At 39.1% G+C, this 21,292-nt stretch overlaps 1 protein-coding gene across 4 annotated transcripts in view; it reads right to left on the bottom strand.

Moving 5' to 3' along the window:
* Positions 1–21,292, bottom strand: part of SLC38A6 (solute carrier family 38 member 6) — a 55,093-nt gene that overhangs the window by 24,244 nt on the left and 9,557 nt on the right. The window contains exons 1-6 of one of the 4 annotated variants that reach the window (XM_055716743.1): positions 21,084–21,291; positions 20,264–20,385; positions 19,431–19,504; positions 15,150–15,202; positions 12,154–12,193; positions 1,177–1,255 (exon numbers count right to left, since the gene is read on the bottom strand). In XM_055716743.1, coding sequence (XP_055572718.1) covers positions 1,177–1,255; positions 12,154–12,193; positions 15,150–15,202; positions 19,431–19,504; positions 20,264–20,385; positions 21,084–21,233 — 518 coding nt within the window. In that variant the 5' untranslated portion in view covers positions 21,234–21,291. Of the gene's footprint in view, positions 1–1,176; positions 1,256–12,153; positions 12,194–15,149; positions 15,203–19,430; positions 19,505–20,263; positions 20,386–21,083; position 21,292 lie in introns of those variants that run through there. The other 3 variants (XM_055716744.1, XM_055716746.1, XM_055716745.1) reach the window with 3 other exon arrangements.

The raw sequence follows: 21,292 nt of genomic DNA on the forward strand, positions 1-21,292 counted from the left end.
AAATTTGGGGACAGACTGGAATGCACGTTCAGCAGATACAGCAGCAGGCTCAACACTGCTGTGTATGAAGAGTGGAGTTAAAAGTAAGGTCTTGAAGAAGGTGATAGCATCCACATGAAAAGCCGACGACTACCCCAGCTGGAAGAGGCTAAAAATGACATATACACATAAAACATAATAGTTTAAAAAAAATTCAAAAAATCCCTTACTAAAAATTTATCATTGCAAGGGCCAGCATGGCAGAAAGACAGAAAGCAAGATTACCACCACACTTCAGTTCTCAAAATGTTCGCGACAACATGGGAAAGTCAGAAATTACAAAATATAAAATGAACTAGAGTACCTTTTGGAAAACTGATTTAAAACTTAAAATTCCCCCACAACATTCAGAAATAGTACAAGCACCACACCACCTTGAGATGATTTTACCACATTTCAATCCAGAGAAAGTATTGAGCTCAAAGCATCTGAAAATAGCAGTTCCAAAAAACAGCTGTAACACAATCTAAGATACACTGCCATGAATGACAGCAGCACTGGAACAACTCAAGCAAGATATTTCTGTGCTGGAGCTGCAATGTTTGTCTTAGTACAGGCACAGATTTCTTGCGACAGTTTTGATAGAAATCTGAGGGACACACTCCTTACATACAGCTTTATAGCTCAATTGCAAAGAATAATTTCTTTACTGGGAGCCAAGTTAAGGAATTATAAACCAAGTCTGGAAACCTGGCATTTTTCCCCAAGACAAGTCCGATTACTGGAGCAAGACAACAAAATATTTAAACGTCTGCCGGTTTTTGTACTGTGGGTTCGAAATATGTGAAGTGATAACATGACAGCAGTTTAAATGTTTCTCCTCCTCTCCCTCCTGTCCCCTCCTGCTTCCCCTTTTAAATTTTTACAGAAGGGAGATTTCTGTGGATGGAGTTTTGCCACTGGCTTTAAGGTCGTCTGATGAGAAATTGCTGTGAGGAAAGAATTGCGCTCTGTGTCTATGTGCCACAGCAGGCTCGCACATGCCAAATACATTTCATATTCCAATAACTCCAGTAAATAACTGATTATTTTAGCATGTGAGATCAGAGGGAAATGTCAGTACCCATCTCCTTCAACAGTCCTGAACCACACTCTTCCTCAAGACAAATACAGAATGTATGAAGCGTTTTTCCTTACCCACTTTCGTCTCCACTTAAGAACCCCGCAACAGCACCAGGAAGTTCAGACTTAACAATAAAAAGATAAGATGACATAGCTGCAAACAGAAGCAGAACAGATTTAGTAGTGGAATACCAATATCCCTGGCTGTAACAATTAGCACGGCTTAACCAGAGGGATTACGACTGGAACATCTCAGCTATATATTAGACACTATGGCACCAGAACCAGAATTTATTTTCTCATATACTTCCTTCAGAAATAGCTGCAAATCCCGCAGTATTGTACCGATGTTAGCTAATGCCTCCAAAGAGACTGATATGATGTGAGTCTTGAAACAAGGAAAGCATAATCTAAAGAACTAAAAGGCAAAACAATATAAAATACAGGCCTGACCTTTTACTTGGGAACACGGACCTACAGGCTAGAGACAGACTGCAAGGCTGCCGCACTTCTCCTTCCTCTTTATTCTTTACAAGTCATTGTTAACGACAAGAGTAAATAGTAAGATTTGTTTCCATTAATACAATTGGGTTTTTAAAGACTAGGGTTTTATTGTTGTTCAACTGCTGCTGTAGTAAATAAATACACGATAGAAATTTAAAGACAAGAATAGAACTTCAAAGGTGGGGGTTTTTTATATATACTTCATGGTTTGGCCCTTAGAGGCAAGAGAATTATCAGTGACAGATCTCTGCTTCTCAGCTAAACCCACCACCAAGAGGACGCCAACAACAATGTCAAATGCAAAACTATACACGAACTGCGAATCAGAAGAGAAATTGTTAAGTTACTCTTATAGGACTATCGACTTGCAATGAAGCGTTTATAGTTCTGTTCAGAAGAAAGCAATGATGCATACATATATATTCAAAAGCTACTTCACTATCATTTTTCTCCTTTACTATATAAAATTAAAGGCATAAATGAGAGTTTTTAAGTTAGAATTTAAACTTAAACTTAACCTGATCCTTCATATAGTGTTGTGTCACTTTTTTCTTTTACATAAGCAGCAAGTATTTCTATAAATCAAAAACCAGCAGAGAATTACTCAGAAAAAAAAAAATAAGCCTTACAAACAGCTTCAACGAGTATCAAAGCCTACATGAAACTAATTTCCATCCTTCAGCAGCAAGTAATTTTAGTAACGTGCCAACAGTAGTTTAGGTACATTTAAAGCTTGAAAAAAATTCATCTGTTGCATTCAAATTTTACTGTTCTGTATTTAGTAATTCTTTGGAATTTTACCAGGGTGTATTTATTAGTGCTTTAAAATTAAAACATATATTTTTAAAAGGTAAACCAGCAAACTTCCATAAGCTGATTTTTTTTTTTTAATTAGTTTGTGAGGTTTGGGGTTTTTTTTAAGGAATGTTTTGAACTTTAAAAAAAAATGTGTGGACTCAGACACTGCTGTACTACAGCAGTTAATGTTAAATTTAAAGAAAAGTAATGCAGTCTCTATAAAGAAAGCAAATTCAATTAATACAAAGTGACATCTACCTACCGCAAGGTTAAATTAAAACCATTTGGTAGGTCGCTAAATAAGGAAATATTCACTTCTTCATAATTAAAAGCTATGGGTTTTCCAATATTCAAGTATATTTCCCTGTTGACATGTAGCTGGTGATTGTGTCTGGTGAGGTGTTTATCTGCTATCTTGATTTTATTCTCCTGTTTGCGTACAACAGAACGTACATTCAACCACAGAGAACCTTACAGCATGCATATTTCTAAATCACCAAAATTTGTAAGTAGATTAACACAATTTCTCATGCTAAGCTACAGGCAGATGCATATTTCACCCTAAGCAAAGGGAGACTTTTAAAAAAATTAGATTGGGGTAAGGGAAGAAGGAAAATTCCTCTAAATTATAATTCTACTTTATTCATCATTAGCCTTCTTTCTTGTATTATACAATACTTTATACAAAAGCAAGTCAAAATTTTCATATATTTACATCCTTCAGAAAGATTTCAAAATTAGTTCTTTTGCAGCCTCAGCTGCAGAAAGCTTCAAATTAATTTCCAGATCAGATTTCCTCCTAATATGCAATCTGTCACTCTTCCCCTGCATTCCTATTAGCCTCTGGCTAATCATTTGATCACTTATCCTTTGTTGTGCGCTTACTCTTTGTTTTTAAAAGAGGAGTCCTATTTCACTGAATTCCACTCCTAAGAAGGAAACCAATCATGCACCAAGAAACTTGCACATGCTAAACATTTGTATGCATCTTTCTTCCTTTCTCTGGGCATATGGGAAACAATCTCACATAGCAGGATTTTTTCCCCCCAGTATATATTCTCTTGTTTGCTTCAGAAGATGAGGAAAATACAAAGAAAATTGTTTATATCCTGATGATTAGGTAAGACATGAATCTCGTACGTAAGCCTGAGCAGTACACTCACGCTAAATAAGAGTTTAAAAAGTCAAATCCTGCTTTTTCTTCACTTACACAGTTGTAATTCTCCTCACGAGCAACAGCTCCTTGTAGCTTTACACAGCATGAAAGAAGAGACACTAACCACTCTAGAACTCTCTGAAACACCCTACAAAGTGAGCAAGGAACATTGATTGTTTTTTAAAGCTAAAGCCAAAACAGCCAAGCACCTTCAGAAATGTCACAGCAACCTGAAAAAATTCTCTCAAGTGGGAATAAAGTGCATACAACACAGAGAAAACGTCACGTATCCTTTGCTCCAAATTCGAAGTTTTCCTTCACTTCCCTGACGCCACTGCAACTGAAGGCATGTCAAGTTACATTGTAAAAATTAAACATAAGCTACCCTTGGCAGTCTTAATGTATAACGGAAGGAAGAGATTACACAGTCACAAAGCTAAACTGTGACACAAGTGAACACAACAAAAAAGCTTACACTGTGCTTTGATTTATTCTACTTTGAAATTATCAGAATGACAGAGGAAGTCAATATTTCAATGTTTTAATGGCTAACTTTTAAGGCACCTTTTATCACATACAAAAATTATAACACACATTCATCTTTAGAAGCGTTGAAAAAAATTAGCAAGCATCAGAAGCAACGTTCCCTTCAAAGTTCACCCCCCTGCAGATGCCTAGTACGGGAGAGCAGAACTTGGTGCTCTTGCAACCCAGTCTCATCCCCTAAATTAAGAAAGAATGTTATGTTTTCTTCGTATCACCTCTCTGCAACATGAGACTTCTATCTTTAGCACTGAATGAGACAGGTTTCCTGCAGAACGAATGGTGTACATTGACGTAGTTGAGCCTTTAGCAATATGCAGATGCCACCAGTGCTGAACTACAACTGCGTGAACTACAACCTTCAGATAGTCACTTCCTAATTTTCAGATCCTGAATTTGCATACAACGCTACTTTAAATCATTTTCAGTATGCACCAAGAGCTACCTGATGGAGAACAAAGTAGGTCTGAACTTCTCAAGAGGCCTAGTCACAGAAATGCCATGAAACAGCATTCAGCAGAAATCAAAATTATATTGCTATTTTATTATTCAACAGGCTTACCACTGTCTTGAAAGCAGCAAAAAATTACATTCTTAAGATACATAGCGCACTGCCATGTTCTGAAAATTTGGTATTAGCTCTTCAACAGAAAAAGAGATGTCTGTTAAAACACACAATAGGGCACTTGTTTTATACTTTCATTATTATAACCTGTAGTGCCACCATGAGATATGACTCAATAAACATATTATGCATACATTATTCAGAATATCCCTAATGTGCTACAATATTGTTTAATACTGAGCATATGTGCCCCTACCTGAAAAAACAGTAGCTGCTGGAGAAAAGGGAAGCCAAGGTTATGTTTTTAAAACAGTTCTCAAAATACATCTTCCAAACTAGCCCAATCTTAAAATCGAGTGGCTTTTTAGTTACCAGAAAAAGTAGTGTAACTTTTCCTTAATATCCTACCCCAAAAAGATCAATTGCTGAAGTCCACAGCAGTGATGCAAGAGAATATGTGCATTAGATTTATGTGTTTAAATATAACATCTAAAATAAATATATAATTTATTACTTCCATAGAAAATGGTTGTGCTAAATCCCTCCCATTTAATTGAAGGGACCGAGTCTCACTCTTCTGGTTAGTTTCTCCTTATCTACCGCTGTAGCTGATCATATTAGAGCAGTACAGAGATGACTTGCGTTATTAAGCACCATGCAAAAATGGAACCAAGCTAGCTCCCCGACTTCACACAAGGGAAGGCAGAGGGCTGGGGAAAAACAGAGTGTACCAACACAGCCAGCCACACTGGCTCTTCCGCTCCTACATAAAATAAGGCATACTCAGTACCAGGTAAGATACAGATTCCTCACAAATGCCTACAGATAATTTAAATAGATGAAAATGCCTGTAACTTTCAACCTTTAAGTTCAGTCAGTAAGATCCCCATTTCTCCCAAAATACTGAAAAGATTAGAGGCTGAAAGGCAGAAATAGCAGAACAAACACTACCAGTCCCTGCACGCTCCCACCCAACTGAGCTGGCTCTTTCATAGCAACTGCACGTGACAAACCCCTTTGGGCTTGTGTCTCCCTTTGCTGGTATGGAGTTTGCTTAAAATTGAATCTGTCTTAATCTAAACAATGTGACAATGTTAAAGGAAAGCAGGAAAGGATTTCAAGAAAGAAAATTAAACTAGAGCGGATTTTGGGCAAGCTCCCATTTTGTCTGTCAAAGAATTAGAATGGAAAAGCAAGATAGGAAGTTCCTCAGTATTGCATTGAGTCCCTTGTAAGTAATATGACTTGTGGAAACATCAGGAATGATGCATGGATGCCACTGAAAACCATCAACTATTTTAGCCCTCACACCATATAGCCTTAAGAGTATGCTCTTGTTTTCATTTGTAATGAACGTCTCATACGCTCAATTTTAGGAAGTCTCCCAATTACTGGATGTATTTTTAGTATTTCCTGTTAGTGGAAGGTTAAAAAAAGTGAAAAAAATTTTTGGGATCATTTGTTTTTAAATACAGATGTAGAATGGAGTGTGTGAAGAGAGATGTAATGCTTGTTCATAGGGAAAAGTTCTGAGAACAGAAATAGGTTGTCAACTTCTTTGCTAGTCTTCATGCTATGGGTACTCATCCTGATGAATTTCTGCTTCTCCTTCCTTCTAACTTTAGCTTTTACCTCAATTACTCTGAAACTTACCGGGGGGAGGAGGTCCTTCTTATTCCACAGGAAACATGGGGCAGCAGATTTATTTTGGCAAAACTTCATGAGTTTTTGTACGGTTATGCTGACACAACTGAGAAGTTTTCTACACAGCTCATCATATATTCCGAGGCATAGCTGCAGGTTGGGATTTTTGAATATTTTTTTTTAATTATTTAAAACAAGTTTAATATTCTTTACAATATCAAACCTTCCAACACCCAATCACTGCAAAAGGAAAACACAAGAGCATGGGTCATCAATTGTTAAATTAGTACAGGAGCTGACAAACCCACCCTTAATTAAGGCAGCTCTGCACTGGAAATCCTCACTTTGCATCAGTAAGGACAATTAGGCTTTCAGGTCAAAAGCAAACCACATTGTGAAAACAAACATTCCCGTTTGTTTGAAAACACAATTAGATTTCCCATACCTAAAGAAAGCCCAGTGACTTCTTCAGGTATTAACGATGCAGGTCTCAGCATGTATTTTATTCTTCTAAGATTTGCACCATTCATTTTATTTTCAAAGTTTGTAGAGTACCCCGAGTACAAAGAGGTTATTCCCACCTAAATACTCCATTAAAAAAAAAAAACACACAAAAAAACAAAAATAACCCCAAAACAAACATTTGCCCCATTTAAAATGAGACATTTTGTAAATACTTTAAAAGCTCAGTTGCAGAATGGATCAACTCTGGAGAAAAAAAACAGTAATTTGCAAAAGAAAATTGCCTAATAAATAAAATGAGGTGGGGTGTTCGGTATTTTTTCGAGTCCACACACAGCACTTACAAGTCCTGGCTCACACAAAGCACGGATATACCCTGCTCCCCGAACCCCCAAGCAAATTCATAGGTTAAATATGTCATCGTTTACCTCACAGGAAAAAAAAAAAGGGGGGGGGGGGGTGCCGCGGAGCCCCGCAGGCAGGCGAGGCTGGAGGCAGCCGTGCGAGGCCGGGCCAGGCCAGCAGATGGTGTTGCGGCAGCGCGGCCGCCCCGGGCCGGCTTCGGCACGCTGGAAAATACACCCACCAGCCCCACGGTGCAGATTCAGCGCGTCCTACGGTAATAGCAAGGCTTTGTGTATTGCCCCTCACCTTGACTGTGTCAACTCGCCGTAAAATTCAGCTCCAGGACGGAATCTCCCCTCAGAACTAATCCTGTAACTTCGATTTACTGCCTATGGCACTCCAAGGATGAGCAGAGCTCCCCATCTCTTATCCTCATCCCTTATTCTTGCAAAAAAGAAAATTGTGTGCCTCTGAGGGCATGTTACTTGCAGAATACTGAAACAAAATCTGCAAGCACCCATTCCAGAAACTGCACTTAATTTAACTGTATTTATACTAGAAAGCAAGTAATTCTTCAGATAGCTGCCTGGAAAGCTCAGTTCCAACAAGTGACTGCAACAGCGACTTGGGTACAGGCCAGGCCAGGCGCTCCTACAGCCCCGCAGCACCAGAACTCCCCTGGGAATCTCGGCCTCGTGGAAAGAAACCGGGAAAAAACAAAGCCTGCTGCTCACCACGCACACCCAGAGCACCTATGCTATGTGGCAGTACTGCAGGTTCCCCTGCTGCACCCGCTGCTAATAAATTTTAAATAATTACACTCATGTTCTCAGCAGTTTCAATGTATGTTTCGGTGGCACACAGCTACCGGCCCCCCCTGCCCCCAGACCCGTATGTCCCTGCAGCAGTGACCTTCAGCTGATATCAGCCCGCAGCCCAGAGAAGCACGCCGTAAAACTCCCCGCATGCTTCCCACTCGACCTCAATGCTGAACATTTGTTAGTGTTGGCACCAGGCGGAGAGCTGCTCTTGTGCAATACTTTATTGTGTTTGTCTCCGTTTTTCCACCAGCCTGGCGAAAATAATTCCTTCTCTAACTTCATTACATACACTTTAAGATTCCTACCAATTTTCTCTTGGACACACTGCTGGGGGCTGACCTCTTCCAGTCACAATCCACAGAGAGGACAATTCCAAGAGGAGACATTCCGGGTCTTCCTTCCCCCACCCCCCTTCGCAAAGCATCTAGGAAGCTCCCAGAACTTCCCTGGCAGAAGAGGGGGAAGGGTTGCATGACGCTGAGCCACGGCTTTGGCCCACTGTGCCTCATCCATCACTTCCTAGAAGCACAACACTATTAAAACAATAGCGGGACTCCGTCCAACTCCAGTCGCTCCTGGGAAGGATTACATAAAGAGCCAGCGGAGCCATGGAACCGTGTTTTTGACAGAAGCCCCCCTCACTCCTTCTACACCTCCAGGCATACAGCTTCCCCAAGGACCCCCCTCTCTGAGGGCACAGGACAAGATCTGAAATCCTTCAAGATCATTTTCTGCACAGCGGGAAGACACGGGCCTTGGGCAGATCACTCAAACAGAAGGGCTGAAAGGAAAGGGTCAGGAGGAGAGGACGAACAAAGGGACAGCCTGTAGCACGCAATTTGACAGCTTCTAGGATCTGCTTTGCAACCCCACAGACAGACGAACTCCCTCTTTCAAGAACAAGGCAGTCCACATGGAAACTCATCACCAGTTCTTTAGATTAAAGGGCTGCTGGACTGGGCCAAAATACTGACAAATGGAACAATACAAAAATGAGTAGCACTGGCCATCCCATTCAACCTTTTGGTTTCGCTTTATTAACAAATACCTATATTGCAAGAACACGTACATATCAATGTAAGGAAAGCCAGACAAATATTCTCAGTTCAATCCCTCTAAGCTAAGAATTTGTGTATGTTCCATTAAGTCTTTAAGTCACAGTATTTAAGATTACCTTAATTTACATTTGGATATTGCGAAGTTAATGCATTATCCTGATGCATCCTTAGTTAATCCTTGGTACTTAAATGGATTTTAGTATTTGATTTGTGTTACCTTACATTTACGTAACACAAAGTGTTTCAAAAGACTATTAAAATTCTGCAAGGAAGTTGAATGCTCCTGTTAAAGATACATGTTAAAACTGCAAGCAATGTACTTGAAATTTACTTTTTTTAACCTTCCAAATTCCACATTTGACCAACCAGTGCTTTCCAGTAGCTGTACAAAAATCCTTTTTTATTTGGGTAGCCTGCTAGTAGAAAAATCAGCTCTCCTACCTACACAAATCTGTAAGTGTATGCAATTAGGATGTCAAATTCAAATTTGCACTGCTTTTTTAAAGAGGAAGCTTGAAAAGATGACAAATTGGAATGCGTAACTGTATTACAGCGCTCTCTCCACGACAAATGAATGTAAATCACTTCCACACTTAAATTATTTTTAGAAGTGATCAGACCAACCTTTAAAAAAGCCCAGACTAGATGCAGATAGTGACAATAACCCTAGTGAAGTTGCTTATTTTAATCACAAAACATCACTCATTATCTCATGCTCTCCAATCACTTTTGAAATAAGATACCATATGATGCAATGTACCAAGGTCTAATGATGGAGGAGGTAACAGAAAACAATTTTATTTTTAGCCTTACTCTGAAATTAAAGGCGTTGACAGAGTCTGGACGTCTGCCCAACAGGCAGGGTGCTCTAGTTCCTTCAAATGGAGGAGAAAAAACAAAAAGAGGGGAACACCTACCGAAGTGCACTAAGGGCAGAACCGAAATTTTACACTTCATTCCAGCATGGCTCCCATTCAGGACAAACCATGCTCCACAGTTTCATGACTCCCAATTAAAATCTGCTGAAGGACCAGAAAGGCAAGAAAAATTCCTTTCTAAGCATTTCTTCAAAAGTCAAGGCTCTGTGAAAGGTGAAGAGAACTCTTTATCCCTACATTTTTTTAAGAGCCCCTTAGCCTGCAGCATAGTCATCTTCAGAGACAATTCCTGACCCAGTGCTGCTCTGCTGACTTGAGCCGCAGCATCCCAAGATTCTGCCAAAGGCAGTTGTTAAGGAGAAAAATAACACAGCTGGGAGCTCTGCTCCCAAACAGAAAGCTAAATACTAAACAGAAGCTGTGATAGCTCCTTGCAATGACAGCACAATACATCTTCCATATGGGGAGAAGGTGCCAAGGAGGCCAGACTTGCAACCCATGTTTCCACAGATCACCCCCCCTCACAGACCAGGGCACATTTAGGCACTACTAACACCAAATTGGAGAAGGAAAGTCAGCTTTCTCTCTTCAGTGCATTTGAAACGAAGTCATCCTTGCAAGTGACCATACCAGGTGCATGAAGCATCTCAATGGAAGATACTGCCCTTGGAACCAGAAGCACCAAAAAAGTTTGGAAAGCTCCCATCTAAATGAAGCCACTGAAAATACTTGAAACAATTGTTTCAACTGCCAAAACCAAACTTTGCAACTAGTTAAAGGGAACACCACTGGTTGGCAAACCAGGCCCAACTTGTCAGCAAAGAAGGCCACTGCTGAAGACAGAGTAAGTAGTTTGATAATACCCAGCAGACACTAGTTTCAGGATCTAGAGTTACTGAGCTGAATTTTATTAAAAATGACACAGAGAAGGTTATGAACTGCTATGAGGAAGAAATGAGAGTCATATTTCCTTTGACCACACAGTCTTGTATGTGATCCCAGAGCCTCCAGAACCTGTACTGTGTATCCCTTCTTCTCTAGCACTGTTTATTTAGAGGTCCACTCAAACGGGAAAGGAAATTAAAAAATTTGTTCATTGCTACAGAACATACTCTAAAACCTGTATGAATAAATAATCCTTAATCTTGGAATATGTTCACTCTTGCCTGAAATTAATGCTTGGGGTTTTATAGCAATTTCAGTTAGACAGTTTTTATTATTGGAGCTTTTAATATAAGAAAAGATTCCAATTTTATCATAAAAGCAGTTATTTGGTCTAGTTCTAGGTCTCTGCATAGTGACAAAAAACAACAATCACTGAATTGTATGGACTTGACAGATAATGCTAAAGGTAAGAACAGCAGTGCTGGAACACCATTTGCTTCTGTCAGCATATGCGCACATGTGTATCTTCTTGGGGGTAGGGGACAAAGGAGGGAGCTTTCACCTCATTCCCTCATCTAAAAGAAAGTATCCAAAACATTTACAGTCGGAAAAAAATACTAGTGTTTAACAGAACACTTTTACGTTCAGACAATTAATTTCTAAGGGCACTAGTACTTGGTAGCTGTCAAATATGAGAACATACCCAAGATAGTTTAAATGCTTCGGCAATTTTTTAAATATAAAGACAGCTAGTGTTATTTTATTATACCTGTATCTCGTAGGTCATGCACCAAGGAAGACAAAATAAGAATAATGTAACTGGACAGCCCAGTATATGACAACACAGATTATCAGCCCACGTGATGAAAGTCAGCAAACTAAACAACACCCAACACCATTCACCCTACCCCCCACGCAAAAAACAAGATACTGAACTAATAAAAAAAGCTACCATTAATAAAAAACATATGAAACTTCATGGCTAAGTCAACGTTCAGTTGTTACACAAATCACTAAAATGCATAAGCAAGTTCCAACACCAAAACCCAAAACATATGATATGATAAAAGGTAGCTACCAGATGCAAACATAGAGAACAGTGGCGAGATCATGCTTCCTCAGCCCCTTCCCATTCCCACAGCTACAATGGCTGTGCTCCACATCCTGTGATGCCGTATCAGACGTACAATTCAACACCCCCAAGTCCCCCCATCTAACCCACAACTACAGCACTTTTGCTTAGCATGATCACATAAGCTTTTTCTTTATGCTTTCCGTCCTTTTAATCAGTCTCAAGAACGCTTTAATTACTGCCTTTTGTGTTTGTGGAGCTTTGTAGACTGCAGAGGTTATACTCCACTTGGTTAATATTGAGCATATGAAGTTTTCTTACCTCCAATATTCTGGATAATTATTGTAGTTGCAACAAGGACCTATAAAAAAAAAATTGATTTCTTTAGAAAGAGTAAGGATAACTAAAATCGTATGCCTATAGCAGTCATAAAACATATGTATTATCTTAAACAGACCAGATGTAGAAGCAATAACCAGTACTGAAAGGAAGGACATCTCTTTAGTGAAGAGTTTAACACATGGAAACCAACGCAATCTCAGATGAATATAAAAGCAAAAAATCTCCCAGAAAATACCACATTTTCATTCTAAGATGACAAGGTAAGTTGAAATGAAGCCTGTTCTGCAAAGGGTGAGGTTTTTTCAAAAAAAAAAAAAAAATCACTGAAATACGTAAGCGCATTCTAACTGGCATCAGGTGAGCACAAAGGAAAACAATTATGTATCTCTGAAAAGACAGACAGCAGAGATTTGTACAAGCTACTTCCTCACTCCAAAAACCTGAGTATTTTTAACTGTCATGAATGTCATTATTCTTTTAAACTTGCAATTTAGATAGACCTTTCTTTAGTATCTGTGATTATTCATACTCGACTGATACGGAAGTAGAAATGACCACAGGCTATTCAAATATTTAAGCAAATCCAAAGAATTAACTTCCAACTGGAAAATCCTACAAGTGTCTAAAGTTTACCCAGTGTTTTCAGTTCAGTTCTTAAATAATATAACCATCTAGTACAGTTTTTCTTTTCACCCGCTGCAGCTCTTGATGTAGCAGGACCTGTCTACATGACTGCTACCATTAAGTCAACTTGGAAAAAATTAAGCCACAGTTAAGAGAAGAAAAACAGATTTGTACTTTCGAATAAAATCTGAAACCAGAGTTGCCATTTTTCCAATTGATGAGCTAGAAATTCATATCAGGTTTTAAACAAAGTCAGTTTAAAAGTCACCAAGGGAAGGGGGGGGGGGGGGGGGGGGGTGAGAAAAGAAGAAAAAAATACGGTATCTTTGAGTTTGCCATAGATGGAAATAAATACTTCATGCCTTTGAAAAGGGAGAATAAGCAATCTTCCAATATCAGAAAATCTCCAATCTCACAAATCTCAGAAAAAAACATGTTTGACAGGAAATCACCGTAAGGTTGAATAACTGCTCTACTTCGAGAGCAGTTAACCAGCAGTTTACTGTCAGCCTAAGATGCCAGCTCAAGCAAGGTAGTACTACTATAAAAGCAAAGGAAAAAAAAAGCCATGTCTGCCTGACTGAAGTGCGGTGCTTTCAGGACAGGATTAGAATTCAGAACGGTTGTGGTAAACTACTGAAGTCTAAAAACCAACAATATCAGTTAAAAGCAATGCATATAGGAAGTATTCCTATGGATCTAAAATACAGGACCTAGGAGTTACGAGATTGCAAAATAGAGAAAATAGTTTCAGATAACACAATCAGCAGCACAAAGCACCCACAGAAACAGCAAATCTTGCTTTGGGACATGGTGCAGGCCATTTTCTACCTAAAATATAGGTAATAATTACATTTCTTGTCATGGTCGAGTTCTCAGCCAGCTTACTGTGCTCCATTTTGCAGGCAAGGTTTAAGAAAGGTGTATAAATATCAAATGTACTTCAAGAGAGAAAGGTAAGTGTTCCAAAAAACGTCAGCTCATCAGGAAAACTTGGTGAACTTTGGTTAATTGTTTTATAAAAACAACAGCTTCCTAACCTAGAAATATTCCAGTGCTCTCCATGCACACTGAAATTAAAAGACCAGATGATTTTTAGCCCAAATTATTTAAACTGAAAATTATGAAAAAGTTTGAGGGGGAATAAAAAAAAATTACTGATGTTGACTACATAATGAAGCTGTGAAATCTCCTTCATTTAAGCTTTTCAATAACAGATTAGACAAAGATCTGCCAAGAATGGGTTACGTATGTTTAGCCCTGCTTCAGAGCAAAGGCAGACTAAATCACATTTAATATCTCCTTAAGATCTACATTTCTATGACTTCTGCATCTAATGGCTTGTGGTTAATGCGTACAGAACAGCTCCTGCAAACAATAATTTTATTTCATACCTTACTAATATCAAGGTTTATTATCTCTTGAGGTTGATCACATCTTAACTTTGATCGATAAATATTGATCCTCACAGACTACTCTCGTATCTGCTTATTAATGCAAATGGAATTCTTACAAACACCCAATAGCTCAGATTTAATTCTCAGTGACATTATAACAGAAGAAATTAGACTCTAGTCTATTAACCAGAACTGATTTTTTTAAAAAAAAAGGGTACGTTGTTTCAGTAAACCATTAAAACCGCACTTCTGTGTGGTAAAATCTGCTTTTAGTATCATACACAGAACACAGAACACAGATGTTATAATATTAAATGTGGAGTATTCACAAGTAGTATTTCCTGTGCACCCAGTATTACAGGACAACATTATCTATTAGGAAAAAAAAAAGATTCAGTACACACTACTAAAAAGGCAAGGCTTATGTTTTGGTTAGTCTTATACCAAGAATGGCTAGTTCACTGGTGGGTTTTTTCCTTTGTTTTGCATCACGACGTAACACAACAACTAAGGAATGTTCATCTGAACAGTTTATTAAACAGAACAAAAAAATTAACATGCATATAAACAGACTCTCATTTGTTCCTATTGTGGAAACTACCTAAAAGACAAACACTTATCTTCGATCTCTCTTAAATGCTAGAACACCAACAGTAAAACTTGCCTTTCTCTGAACAGTTTACAGCAGAAGTACGACAGGACTCTTAACAAACCTGAAACAGATCGCTGAGCCGACTTGACAACAATGCCAGTGAACATGTATTTGTACATAACACTAAAAAAAATGAACACACTGACAGGAAAGTATCACAAAATCTTGCATTTAAGGAACATCTACTTTACAGTTAATTAAAGTTTAGGCTTCCACAGACTAGACACACTAACTGAAACGTAACAGATGTTATGTCAGAAGCATGAGATCAAGAAGAAAAACACACGGTCAAAAATACTCACCTTTCCAGTTGATCCAAATGCAAACAGGCCAAGGTCTTCATAAGAAGTGACAGCTGTTAGTAAGAACAATAAAAAAAAAACCAAAACAGAAAAAAGCTGAAATATTTATACCTTTATACCTTTAAAATCACTTGAAAGCTCTAGCTTTGCCTTTTTTCCCTTTTTAAATGAACATAATTCAGGACAGAATTTAAAAAAAAAAGGAGTATTTTATAGTATTTTTTATTTACAAAATAGCTTTTATATACACCTGTACTTCTGCTACAAAATACAGATATATGCTCAACCATTCAGAAACGCTCCAGAAACTCAATTTTAATATTAAAAATAGTAGTATTTTTTTAAATAATAATACATTAATGGCAAATTGCCTTCTCCCAAAGATTTTTCCAAGTAATATTATAGATGAAGAATTCTGAAGTAGCTTCAACGATTTAGTATCAGATATCCCCACATTTAATTTGTGAAGAGAATACACTTTTTTTAATGAAGATAAAAGAATCCATTTTCATCTTTCTATGAATATATACATCAATCACCATCTTACCAGCAGTTAAAAATTCAGCACTATTTATTTTCAAGACAGCTGAAGGTAAACTCCTTCCTGGGATGAAATCTGTTATTAAAAAAACCCAAAACCAAAACACACTCAAGCAAAACAAAACAAAAATCCTGCCCTTACCTGCACCTGACTTACATAATCACATTAAAATAGCCTGTGGTTTCCTGTATGCTTTTGTTGAGTTTTAGATGAAGCTCACTTCTAATATTGCTGGTAATTCAAACCAATCCCTTCTCATAAAGAAGGAAGTCATATTAAAGTCTTTCATTGTTGCTCTGTATTTTGTTATTAGAAACTCAAGCAATATCAAAAAGATTAAAGTTTTCTGAGAAATACCACTCACTTTCTCCATATATAATAAAACGGTCTGCAGTTGTAAATGCCTCAAAGGGCAAAAACAATCTCAAAACCCACGTAATTTTATTGTCACACCGCTTGCTTTCTCTTCCTTGGTTCTACTTGGTGCACTACTGGTTCGACTCCTGTCACATCTTAATTTAGGGCCCAGCCCTGCGATTTGAGCTGCTGGGGGCAGACCTTCACACCTGAGTGAAGTCCCACTGAAGTAAATGGAAGGACACATGGGAGACAGGCGATTTATAGAGATCAAATGACAGGACTGGAGCCTCTGACTGCCAACTGCCCAAGCTCAGGCAGTTTTATTTCACTAAAGTTCTGCACACAATCAGATCAATATTCCAGGGGGGGGCGGGAAGGAAAAAAATAAAAAAATCCCCCACATTTCCATTACATTTTTTATATGATCTTCTCAAGGGCAATGTTTCCTGTTCTGCTCTACTAGGGACATCAATATGCTGTAACAACATCAGCTCTCGGCATAAACCTGGATTAATCTCTTACAACTGCTATTACACTGACACAAGTTATATACAGATATAATTAAAACCAGCAGTAAATCTTACTAGATTTTACCCTGTATTTTTCATAGATTTCTATTTATAAAATTGTTGATCGCAAAAAAAAAATAATTTTAGAAGACCATTTACAATGGCATAAAAAACCCAGAACCAAAACACAGTAAAATGTTAAACATATTTAGCAGAGTTGGTTTTACCACATGGGAACAAATACACAACACACACATATGAGGAGTTACCAACAAAGAGAACAAAACTTTCCACACAATTCCAAAACAGCAATATGAAACCTTAAGAATATTTTCTGTAGTAACTCTTGTCTCTGTAATCAATTTAGCCCTGTGAATACTGGGAAGTCCTAATACTCAAGACTACTTTTGCAATTTCAAGAATATATAGAAGAAAATACTAAGAACAATTGATATAAAGATAAGTTCTGCCTGTGGTTTGATTTCTGTTACATTATTAACATTAAATGGAAATCATCCGTTTAAATGCAAAATGAAATTGGCAAGTATAGTAGGAGCAATACTTATGACCAACTCATAAAATGAAAAGAAAAACAAGCCACTAAACTTCAAAGTACATCCCACATAAATTTCCAATTCCTCTGCTTTACAGAGTAAGCTTAGCCTTTTGTCAGCCTCATCTCCAAAAAAACATAGGTCGTACTAAACACCAGGAGAAAACATTGTCTAAACTAACGCAAATCTTAACACCTGACATGAGGAAATATTGTGGGGTTTTTTGCCAAGCCTTTTGGTCTACACAAATAATTTGATTTTGTCGAAGTCCAGACCAACATAATTTAAAAGTTGAAGACACTTCTTTATTTTTAAATTACAAATGAAATACCTGTGCTTAATAAATCCTGGTCTGTCTTTAGAAAGGAATATTGGAACTTTCTCTCCAGAAGGTATTTTATAGATCAGCTCTTTCCTAAGATTACTTTAATGATTTGAATACCTGAATGAGTAGTTTACAAACACTTTCACAGGTTTTTCTTCTTCTGCCTTTAAATTTTTCTAGCTCATCTTTTAATAAAATAACTAAAATTTCTTTCCAATTCATTGCCATGGATTAAGCTTAAAACTGTAACATGGTTCACAAGTGCATGTAGGTTTTATCAAGAAAAACGTTCAATTATCTGCTTTGGAAGCAAACGTACACAGACTTTACTTTGTTGAGGCACAACAGGTCATATTTCTCACTTTTAAAAGGCAACATTCCAAGGAAAAACCTGGAATTTAATTACTTCAATAATTTACAAGAATTATAGAAAATATAATCAGAGAGAAATCTTACTTTAAAAAAAAATTGAAACAGAAAGCCGTAAATCCAGCAAACATTTCTAGACATAGTTCTGGTGCTTGTACTACCTGTCAGCATTAGGCGATAACTAATTATTAACTGTAAAGTGCTGGTTTCAGACAAGAGAAATACTTAGTCCTGTCACTTCAGTGGTATTCCTTGCTGTCGGTTGTGCGTATTTTAAAAAATGCGTTCTCAAGGTGGACTGCTGCCTTTGGTCAATAACTGAGGAATGAAACCATTCCTGTATATTGGGTCTAAGTTCCTAACAACAAAACTTTTCTTACTTCTAAAAGTTTAAAACCTTAGTTTTCCCCTCTCAATAGCAGTTCTTTTGCAAGGATCTCTTTGATTGTTATTCAGCCAGATAACAACATAATACCACTTAGTGTCTATGCAATACAGAACTTTTCAGCTTCAAATAACAGGCAAACAAAGATCAAATTACTTCAAGTTCCCCCTTTTTTTTGCTTCTTTACAGCTACTTATTTCAGGTTCTGGTTCCTTTATAACAAGCAGAGCTCCAAGAGGAGAAAGAAATTACCACAGACTTAGTCCCAGATCACCAAGCAGCCAACAGTATCAATCATAAAAGTAACCCTACCTCTGAAGAATATTTTTTAAGAATGTATGAAGAAGATCGCTCAACAGGTGAAGACAGGAGCAGCAGATCTAAGAAGAATCAGGAAGCAACCATCTGAGACCAAAGCTAGCTACAGAAAACAAAGCCAGTAAGGAAAGAAGTGGAAGCTTTCTCCCACCACCTTTGAAAAGAGAGGAAAACAGATGAGAGGGAAACAATAACCAGGTGACTGAAAGAGATGGAGATTTCTGGCTATAACTGGTATCTTTGTGTATGATAAGTCAAGAAAATAGTCAGTTGTTTCAGTATCAATTAAAAGAAACAAAATAAAAACATTAGCAGATTAGATTGCAGATACTAGAATCTACTGTTTGAACATTCTCAAAGCAGTGTAATTTTGAAGGACTGCAACGTGACTACTCATTCAGTGTCAAAAAAGCTGTAAACACCTACATCTATAAAGTGCCACAAGAATTACAATAATCCACTACGATTACAACACCTGAAAGGTATCCCTTTCAAACCATAAAGAAAATATGTATTACAAGTAGAAGATTCAGTGTCTGCTATTTTATTGCTATTAAGCCTTCACTGAAGGCAACCACACACACTGAAGTAGCACAGCTCAGCCAGCACCAAAATAATTTTGCTACAGAAATACAGGATCTATCTTTTTGGAAAGATGAAAGAGGCATTTTGAAAAAATTAAAGCTGAAAATCTAGAAACTGGTCAGTCTGGCACTGACTTTTCATAAGAAGTTTCCAAACTGTATTTTTAAATGGCAAATAGTAATCATTAAAAATGTTAACTATTTCAACATCAGTGAACCACACACAGCTATCTGTTTACATGCTGTTAATTATAGTAATTATACTGGGTCATGTCTTTGTGATATAGGTGAGGAAGTATTTCAGAGATCACTGTTAGTCAAGTCCTCTTCACTTACCAGTCTGGGTGCACATACTGAGCAGAAGAAATACAGAGTAAGTCGCAAGGCTGGCAACAATCAGCAGCAAGATACTAAAGAACACAAAATACTCAGTTACAGCACTTTTACAGTACCATACACAATCTATCTTTCAGAATGCTACTTTTGCAAGAAGTAAGCTACCACAAGACAATTTCCTCATTTTTATGGCTTGTATCTGCAGACTATGGTTCATATGGTCTCTGACCTTCCCAATACTTGAAGTTCCGCTTCTTCTTACATTGTTCATCAAAGCAGATTGTATACTACAGAGTAAAGGCCTGATATATGAATTACAAAGAGGATATAAACACAGGAGTTTGTATACATACACACAGACAAATATGCATCTTCTAATGAAATAAATCTAATGCTTAGAAAATGGTAAAAATAACATTTCTGATGACCTTGGCCCTGTTATCCATAGGTCAGCATGTACAACATGCAGAAGTGCAAACAAAAGCACAAGTGGATTCACATTTTTCAGTAACGCAGCCATCCTACTCTAGAAGGCCCATTACTGGAACTAAAGGAGATAGCAGTTTGGGAATGTAAATTTCAGTCTATTAGGAGTAATGGCCAAAAACTTGCCACCATGTGGCAATTTAATGCAATATCTGGGCAGTACTTACGTTAGGCCAGATTTGGATGACTAAACCAGAGAAGGAAGATCTTATTCAACAATGCTGAAAAGCACAAGTTATTTATTTCTTCCTCAGCTTTTGCACAGGAGTCTTAGTAATCAATTTTTGTTCCATTTAAAGCTACAAGCTGAGTTTAAAAATAGGTGTACGTAAAAACCAAAAACTTACCTAAACCCCATGATCCCTGTGTTGGCCATAGCATAGGATAAGCCAAGTATCCCACTTCCCATGATGGCATTCATTAAATTAAATACTGAGAAACCAAAGGAAGAACCACGACTAGGAGGATTCTGTAAAAAGGGCAGAACAAAGTACAGTTAGTGCAAGAGGTGTCTTGGTCTTTCACAGGCGGAAATTGAAGGGAGGGGGAGACAGTCAACTTTTCCTTCCCTCATTAGTAAATCTCTTTTCTCGTTCTATGCCCACGCAAGCCCTCGTGCACACACAATCACACGACGCTGCCCCGTAAGGATCTCAAGACGCCTACAACTCTGAGTACAGGGATAGCAGAGCGCAACCAGCGAGCGGCTAGATGCAAAGCTCGGAAGCAAGCAGCCCCCGGCCCTCGGAGGGGCGAGCAGCTGGGCAAATGGCAGCGATTCAGCAGTCGAGGACCGAAACGGGCCAGAAGCGGCACCAGGACCAGCTGTTCAGCTTCAGGGGCCCGGCGCTGCCCCGCGCCCCCCAGCCCCCGCCCGGACCCTCCCGCCGCCCTCGCCAGGTACCACCCCCCGGGCGCCGTCCCGCACGGAGCCGCCCCGCAGCGCCCGCCCTCCGCCGAGCTCCATCCACCCGCCCGACCTTCGAGCCCGAGGCCCCGCGCCCCGCCGCACTTCTCACAACCGAGCGCGGCCGGGGCAGCCAACCCCGCAAGCTCCCGCCCCGGGAGCCGCCGCGCCGCGGGCCCGCGCTGGGGGAAAGCGCGGGAAGCCGAGTCCGCCCCGCGCTGCAGCCCCCTCAGGGCGCTCCCCTCCCCGCCGCCCCTCACACGCACGCTGCCCGGCGGCGGCGGCAGCAGCGGGGCGGACTCCCCGTCCTCGTCTGCCTCCTCCTCCTGCTGCTGCTGCTGCTCGCGGGCGGACAGGTACCAGCCCCGCTCGGCCAGGAGCCGCCCGGCCCCCCGCTGCGCCGGCGCCATGGCACCCCGCGCCCCGCCGCCTCGCCTCTGAGGGGAACGCCGCCGGGGGGCGGGGCCGC

The sequence above is a fragment of the Falco cherrug genome, chromosome 7 (assembly GCF_023634085.1).
Source record: "Falco cherrug isolate bFalChe1 chromosome 7, bFalChe1.pri, whole genome shotgun sequence".
Lineage (NCBI taxonomy): Eukaryota > Metazoa > Chordata > Aves > Falconiformes > Falconidae > Falco > Falco cherrug.